Genomic DNA, 7,738 nt, shown 5'->3' with positions numbered 1-7,738 from the left:
ATTCCTGCTCCAGACGCAAAAGTTAGTGTCCCCACTTCACAGCCCCACCTTGTAGGTGTCGCATCCTCAGGGCACTAAGCTCATATGACTCTACCCATCAGAGCCCTGATAAGGTCTGTTGCTAGGATGGGCTGGTCTGCAGGTAAAGGGAGACGAAGTAGAGGTGGGCAGAGGCAGCAAAGCAAAGTGAGATATGACAGTCCAGCAGTGACAGCCGGCAGCACAGCCAACGAGGGGAGGATGGGAATGCGAGAGCAGACCAAGGTGGGGCCATCAGCACCTGGGCGGACAGTCCACCCCTCTCGGTGGACCGTGCATTCAGCAACGAATCAGGAGAGCCTTGAGTCATTACAAGAAAGATAAATCTGTTGAACACAGTCAGTTTAAGAAGACAAAAAAAACCATGTTATACATTTGAGCACTATTACCACCACAAACAGGAAAACAGTTAAAGGTGGAAGTTACAGGCATCTGAAAGACTATTGGGGTGCCTCCTTCTTTGATGGTGCCACATAAGTGGAGCTTCACCCAAAGAACATAGTGGGGTCTTTTCGCCTCTCAGCAAAGTGTTATTTAGGGACAAAGAAAGCAATGGAAATGGGGAAAGGGAAGCCAACGCGGGGGAACTTAGGGTTTGTCCTTCCATTAAAAACAATCTACTTGGCGGCTGGGCTAGAAGCTTGGCTTCTGCTCGAGGACGCCTCAGTTGGCCTGGATCTTCCTGGGGATGCCCAGCGCCTCTCGGCCCCTGCCCAGCAGCATGCCCTCCAGCCGTTTGCAGTGCTCGCGGAGTTGCTTCTCCCGGGGCAGCAGGAAGGTGAGGACTTTATTTCGGACGACGCCGCGGTCTTCCTCCTCCCTCAGCCGCTGCTTCACGCGGGCCGCCTGCTCCTCCTGCTGTGCCAGAGCCCCATTCATCTCGCAGAAGGCACCTTCCAGGTGATGGATGGCCTTCAACGCCTCATTCTTAAAGTCCTCCAGCTCCCGTTGCATGCCGGCCACCTTCTGCTGCAGGATCTCCAGGTCAGCCAGCGGCAGGAGGCAGGACTGGGGGAGGGAAAAGTCTCCAGACTGGAGGCCGCTCTCCACCATCTTCTTCCCTTGTAAGGTATTCACCTTCATGAGAATGGACCCAGCCTGACAGAGGGGTTCCATAGTCTTTCTTCCCTTTTGGACAGAGAGAAGGCGCTAAGAGACCAGCAGGGCGGGGAGTTTCCCTTGGCTAGAGACACGATTATTGGAGTGGAGAAACCCCACCCACTGTGACATCAGGGCCCTTCAGCCAACCAGGAGGAAGGCCACAATCCCTTCATTTGCATATTGTAGCCTCCTTGGTTGCTTTGTCTCTCCTCTACCCAAGCCGTCCCTCCTGAGATGTGGAGTCTCGTCAACTCATCTCCCTTCCAGAACCAGAGTTCGAGCTCTCCTCTAACCTGAGGGACAAACTGAGGCCCAGAGCAGGGAAGTAAACCAGCCAGAGCAAGGCAGGCCACGCCGGGCTCACGAGCTGCCAAGTCTGGATGGTCTCGGAATGGTCTCCAGGCTTCAGCATCTCACCAGTGAAACAAGGACATCGTAAGAGATGATGCCTATTTGTAGCTCTAAAATGCTAAAAAAGAAAAAAAAAAGGTAATTTCTGATTCCAAATCCCTACTCCTGTAATGATGCGAGAATTCTAGATGATTGTGGAAGCTGTGAGAAATGTGCTGAGGTTTTGCTGGATGGTCCACAGCAGTGCCGATTCAGTATGTGCAGGGCAAAATCGGTCCCTCATTCACTTATTCACGTCCTTATGGAGCACTCACTATGCCCCAGGACCAGGGAACAAGCGTGAGCTGGATCTCGCCCTGCCGGATCATGCCGGCATGTTGACAGAGAGGAGAAAAACATACAGAAGGGTGAACCTCGCACCTCTGACCTGATCACTATAGGAAAGGTCAGTGTTTCCAGCTAAGCTCCGTCTGGCTTAGTCAAGGACAAACCTCTCTCTTGCAGATCGCGGTCTCTTGCCCAGACTTCTCTCCTGGCCTCCAGATCTAAATTCGTCTCTCCAACGACGGGCCTCATGTTCAATTCACCCAAAACGGAACTAGTTCTCATTTCGCCCAAACTGCTTCCTGTTCCAGTGTCGCTGGCAGGTTAATGACGCCACCACAGGGTAGTGCTCATGTCACTACCCACATGAGAAACCCAGGATCAACCTGGACCCTTCCACATCCAAGCGACTAAGTCCTACTGACTCTGGGCCCTCTAGCCCCAGACCCCCTCAGCTGGGGTCTCAGCTCCACCACCTACAAGCTGTGTCTCTTTGGCAGATTAGCTCACCTCCCTGAGCCTCAGTCTGTGTATCTATAAAGTAGGAACACTAATTCAGTGGTGGGCAGCTCTCTGGGAGAAAAGAAAAAAAACCCAAACCCTTGATTTACAGCTGTTGCTGATTTCCATGGTGTCAACACCCCCACTCTGGCTGATTTCAAGCTACCGATATGATGTCTCTGGGAAGAGATGCGCACAGTCAGCCCTCATGAGCCTGTGCGACTCCAGCCCCACAGGACCCGTGATGAGGGCGGCTGCCTTCTCCCAGATGCAGGTTGACTTATCTAGAGTCTCTTGCAGTAGGCCTCAGAGAGGGCATTTTGCAGGGAGGTTCATTGCTAAACCAAGGTGGGACTTTGAATCTCAAGATGGGGCAGCAGTTCCAGTTATTGAAACAGAATATTTGGTGGGAAGAGCGCTGCTCTAGGAGTCAGGAGATCTGGAGTCTGGAATTGCTGTGTGACTACAGGTTAATGACCTCCCCTCTCTGAGTCCAGTCCCTCTGCTGTAATATGAGAAGGTCGAAGAGAGCTTCTCTGAGGTCTCTGATGTTCCAGGATCCACACAGTCCTTCCTTTAACTTTCTCTCAAGGCATTTACCACCTTCTCCCCTTTTTGGTGACCTAGCACCTTGTTCTTCCAGGTCCCCGATGGCTCAGTAAATTCCATGAGGACAAGAACGGTGCATTTCCCATCCTATGTGCCCTCAAGTGTCCTGCCTGGTGCCCTGCACATAATGGCACTCTGAAAACTGATGAAATAGAATTTATATTCTCAGGTGGCTATCAACTCCCGCAGTTCCCCTTAGCTTTCCCTCTGAAACGATGACACCTACTGGTCTGAGCGGAAACAGCACCCTCTGAATCCCCCTGCCTGAGGCCCAGATGGGGTTGGGGGAGATGGTGCAAACAGTCTGCGGTCTTGCAGTGTATTAAGGAGGAGGGTGTATGCAGGTCGGGCACACAGCAGTTCTCAACAAATATGTCTTGAATCAGCCAAAGGAAGAACGTGTCTCTGTCTTCTGGTTTCTGTCGTTCTTTGCGTGTTTTTGTCTCTCTGACTTGATTCTCTGCCTCTTTGTCTCTGTCTCCCACAGGGAATGGTGGCAGTCATAACCAGAACTATAGAAGAAAAGTAGCAAAAGTTAAGAAGGAATAGCAATTTCTCAATTTCCCTGGTGCCCTTTTAACGAGGTTTCAGTTCATTTCTCCTTAGAACCTGCCGGGGGGCCCCTGTTTCCACATGAGCCCCCGCAGAGGCTGAGAGCAAATGAGCGCTCTGTCAGCGGAAGACCTCCCGGACCTTCAGTGCATCCTCAGCCAGGGCAACTCCACGTGCACATGCTCTGAATGTTCCCCTCCTAGAAGTTTTATCGTCCAGGCCTGTGCTTTCCTCACAGATTTCCTTCCACATATCCTGAGAAAGTAAGAAGGCGCACACCCATTCGTCCCCTTGAAGGTGTCAAGAGAAAAGAATTCTAACATCTCCTGACACGGCATCTCCGGGCCGCGGTCAGGAGGGCGTCCCTGTCCCTGGTCTGTTTCAGCAGCTCAGAGGCTCTCCTGTGTCTCAGAATAATGGGGGATGAGAGGGTATCAGCCCCACAGAGATCCAGACTCTACGCCCTGAGGATCAGATTCGACCTTGATGACAAGGGGCTCAGGAGGGGGCGTGTTTTAGAAGGTCCCGGGTTGGGCTCTGCTGGGTGGGAGCCGTTCCTGCTGGGTACGTGGATCCACCTCCCTCCCCAACCCTGTCCCGTACCCCCTACCCATGCCTCTGCCTCTGCATGCAAAATGAACCTCAATCCTTCTTAGGATCAGGAAAAGGGACATGACACGGATGCACTCCATCATGTACCTCTTTAAAAGTGAGGGAAACCCTCCGAAGCTGCTCACATCTGTTAGTTAGAATCACATCCACAGCCACGTTTCTATCCCCAGCACTGGCTGGGGGTGGAGTTCCTATGGTTGGCTCGGACTAATCACGGGCCCCCCTGGATCTGGGGCTGGGCCAGGCCTCCTGAAAGCAGAGGCCTGCCAATACAAGCACCAAACTGGGCTTCTGTTCCCAAGCGAGAAAGGGGAAGATAGGCAACCAACTGTGGCTTCCACAAAGAATAGTTATAGTTGGAGAGAAAACAATAAAGGACCATGCTTACCCTCTAAATGCACTACTAACGTCAGCCTTCAGGCAGAGTAGGGAAGCAACCTTCTGGGAGTCCCTTACAACTGGGCCATCTCTCTCCATCCCCAAGAAAAAATTATGGGGAAAAAAAACAATTGAGAAACATCAAAGAGCATGTGGGCGAACATTTCCAAAGCAGAGAGGGCAGTGGCTGGCTCCACCTAGCACACCCTTTTCCCAGAATCCCCTGGGTCTGGGCCTCCCATGGTGGCTGCTGGCCTGGGTAAGGATGCGGCTACACAGTGTCTCCCCAGATGTGCCTCTACCAACAACAGCAACCTTGACGCACTGCATCTTAACATCCAAGCCCATGGAGGGTCTTCCCTCCAGCCTTCCACCCATCCATTCACCTAGCCAGCTTTCCACCCATCCATCCATCCACCCATCCATCCACCCATCCATCCCATCCATCCCATCCATCCATCCACCCATCCACACATCCATCCACCCATCCACACATCCATCCACCCATCCATCCATCCATCCACCCATCCATCCATCCATCCATCCATCCACCCATCCATCCATCCATGTATCCAGTCACATATTCAGACACACTGAGTTCCTGCCCTGTGTACACTGAGTGAGGCTGCAGGGATTTAAGATAGCAAACACGATAGACAAGATCCCTGTTCTCAAGCCAGTGGCATTTCAATGGAAGGAGACAGACAATAAAGTGAAGCAAGCAACGAATAAGGTGATTTTGGCTGATGCTAAGTGCTCTGATGGAAACAAACAGAACCCAGTGGCAGAGAGCCTATTGGGGGAGGGGAGCTCAGGGAGCATGTCTGTGAGGCGAGGGTGTTTGGGATGAGACAGAGGGATGAGGATACCTGGGGGTAATGTTCAAAAGGCAATGGAGCAGGTGGGAAGGCTGTGAGGCAGGAATGGGCTTGAGGAACTTAAAAGAGGCCCAGGTGACTGGAGGTAAGGGGGGCGTGGGAATGGGATGGTTCCCCCAGGGCATCGCCAGTGCCCTGTGAAGCCTGTCACGGGCCACATTAGCTGTGCAGGACTTCCATCTCTGCAGCTAGTGTTCCAGTCTGGGGAATGGGGACACGGCTGGGGTGGGGGTGGGAACCAGGACCAGAAACCAAACTCGGTGCTGTTCACCATGATTAATTAAGCTGGAGCCAGAGCCCAAGGCCAGGGCTAAAAATACCTGCTTCCCTCTGAGATGCGGCAGCTGCCACCCAGCGACTTTTACCCATCGCCATTTGTCATCATTTGACACTGATAAGGAGTGTCCACGAGGCTGTGTGTCCGCAAGAATCGGATTCATCCATAGCGGACCAGCCAGCTGGTCCTCAGAAACCGTCCATGGCGTGTTCCTAGCTGCACTCTTCTCCCATCCCTGAGCCCCGCCTTGGCCATCCCTGGATGTGCCGGCCCCCTGCTCACCGCCCGCCTGCCTGCCTGCCTGCCGGCTTGCCTCCCCTCCTGGAACCCGAGTGGACCCGCCTCCAGGGGTGGAAGCCAAAGCATCCTCGAGAGCAGGAGTGCGTCGTGGGATGCCATGTTTCACACCACCGCAACCCTGCAATTCGGAGCAGAGCCATCTATCAGAGGCCCTGCCAGCCCAGGGCGGCACTTTAATTAAAATATGTAAAACATCCTGGAGGGAGGGGATCTGAAGACACAGGAGCAGTCCTTGGACACAGGCAGTGCAGGCGGGCCCAGCCGGTGCAGCTGGCTCTCCTCCATCCCCATAGGGCCAGGACTGTACCAGGAGGGCCCTCGGAAGCAGCCTGGGCATGGTGACGTCTGCCTGGCACCATGCACCTGCTCCACCGGGCACAGAACTTAGCTGGGGCAGAACGTCTGCTGGAAAGATAGCCTCACAGAGTCCCCGGGCCAGCAGGGTGACCACGACGGCGGGCCGGGAAGGGCCTGGCATCATCCCAGTTGGAATATTCTATCCCCGGTCTCAACACTAATTTTCTTAAACAACTCATTGTGAAGCGGGTACCCGGACATTTATATAAACTCTTCAGCAAAGCCATTTCCATTTGCCAGACTAATGAGCTCCCAAGTTTAATCTTCGTTCACACTGCTTTGTGTGTTGACAGGAAGCGTGATCTGAGCTGTCTAGGACAGGAGCGAGCAACCGTTTTTGCACAAAGGTCACGTCGGAAAAAATCATAGGCCAAAATTTTTAATTCCAATCTTTTCTTAACATCGGAAAATGGAATTGTTTCAAACATCCTTTTCTCCCCCGCCATCAGTGAAGGAATTTGCGATTCTCACTGAAATGTCGGAACCTGCGCAAATATCATGGCTACAATCTAACTCTGGGCTTGGGCCTGTGACACATTTTCTGTGCAACGACGTAGACTGTGGGGAGTGCTGGAGGGTTTGGGGAGGCAGGTTGGACCCTGAGCCCAGTCAGAGACCAGGGACCAAAGACAGCCCCATGAGGAGCTCCTGTTCTGGAGAAGCAAGGGGCAGGGGCACAGTTTGGAGCGAGTCTCTGGGGAGAATAGACAGAGCTGCTGGAGGGGTGATGGTCTTCCCACTCACAACCCTCCCCAGGGGAGCGGGGCAGGGAGGGCCCCCCCCGACCCGGCTCTAAAATAAGCTTGGGCTGAGATGAGCTGCTCTCCCTGCAGCACCCACCCCCCAACACACTCTGTCTCACCGGGACAACGTCCTCATGCAGAGCCAGAGCCACTGCCTGCCTGTCGGGGTGTCAAGCTGAATTATGTGAGCTTAAAAACCAAATCTCCTCCTTCCTGGGTTACTTAACTGTCTGCCTGGCGAGGCCGGGGGATTACTGGTGACAGACACCAGGGCCTGCCTGGCTGCTCCAGACAGAGAAGCTTTGATCACCTGGAAAACTCCAGACACCAGGACTCCTAATGATGAGTAATGAGCTCAAGCCATCGGAAAGTTACCCGGGGCTGTGCGGTGGGGACACACGCCGCTCCCACGGAGGCCTGGGAAGCCGGGCCTGGGGAGACAAGGCGCAGTCATCTCAGGTCCTGGGGAAGAGCTTGACCCCACTCCCACCCCCACCCAGGGTCCTGCCTGCTCACTGACGAGGCAGGAGGTTTCCAGGCTCCAGGTACTTGGCTGTTACAAGAGATGGTTTGGGGTTGAGGGGCCAGAGTTTATCTTTTATTCAAGAGTGCAGCCTCCTCATTCATTCATTCATTCACTCATGTCTTCAATGCTCACTTATCAAATGACTAAGATGAGCTAGGCATGGTGCTGGAAGCTCAGAATAGAAGATGGC

At 53.5% G+C, this 7,738-nt stretch overlaps 1 protein-coding gene across 1 annotated transcript; it reads right to left on the bottom strand.

The window, feature by feature from the left end:
• Positions 1-407: 407 nt before the first annotated feature.
• CCDC182 (coiled-coil domain containing 182) lies at positions 408-1,161 on the bottom strand. Its single transcript, XM_014827309.3, has one exon. It carries the CDS (start codon positions 1,153-1,155, stop codon positions 703-705), a length of 453 nt encoding a protein of 150 aa, XP_014682795.1. The 5' UTR covers positions 1,156-1,161; the 3' UTR covers positions 408-702.
• Between the last annotated feature and the right edge of the window lie 6,577 nt (positions 1,162-7,738).

Source organism: Equus asinus, chromosome 13 (genome assembly GCF_041296235.1).
Source record: "Equus asinus isolate D_3611 breed Donkey chromosome 13, EquAss-T2T_v2, whole genome shotgun sequence".
Taxonomy (NCBI): domain Eukaryota; kingdom Metazoa; phylum Chordata; class Mammalia; order Perissodactyla; family Equidae; genus Equus; species Equus asinus.
Note: the sequence above shows the minus strand (reverse complement) of the source record. Positions and strands in the feature narration are given on the sequence as shown.

What these genes read in the sequence shown, in the direction of transcription:
- CCDC182 (XM_014827309.3), bottom strand. Translation starts at nt 1,155, where the DNA reads ATGGAACCCCTCTGTCAGGCTGGGTCCATTCTCATGAAGGTGAATACC.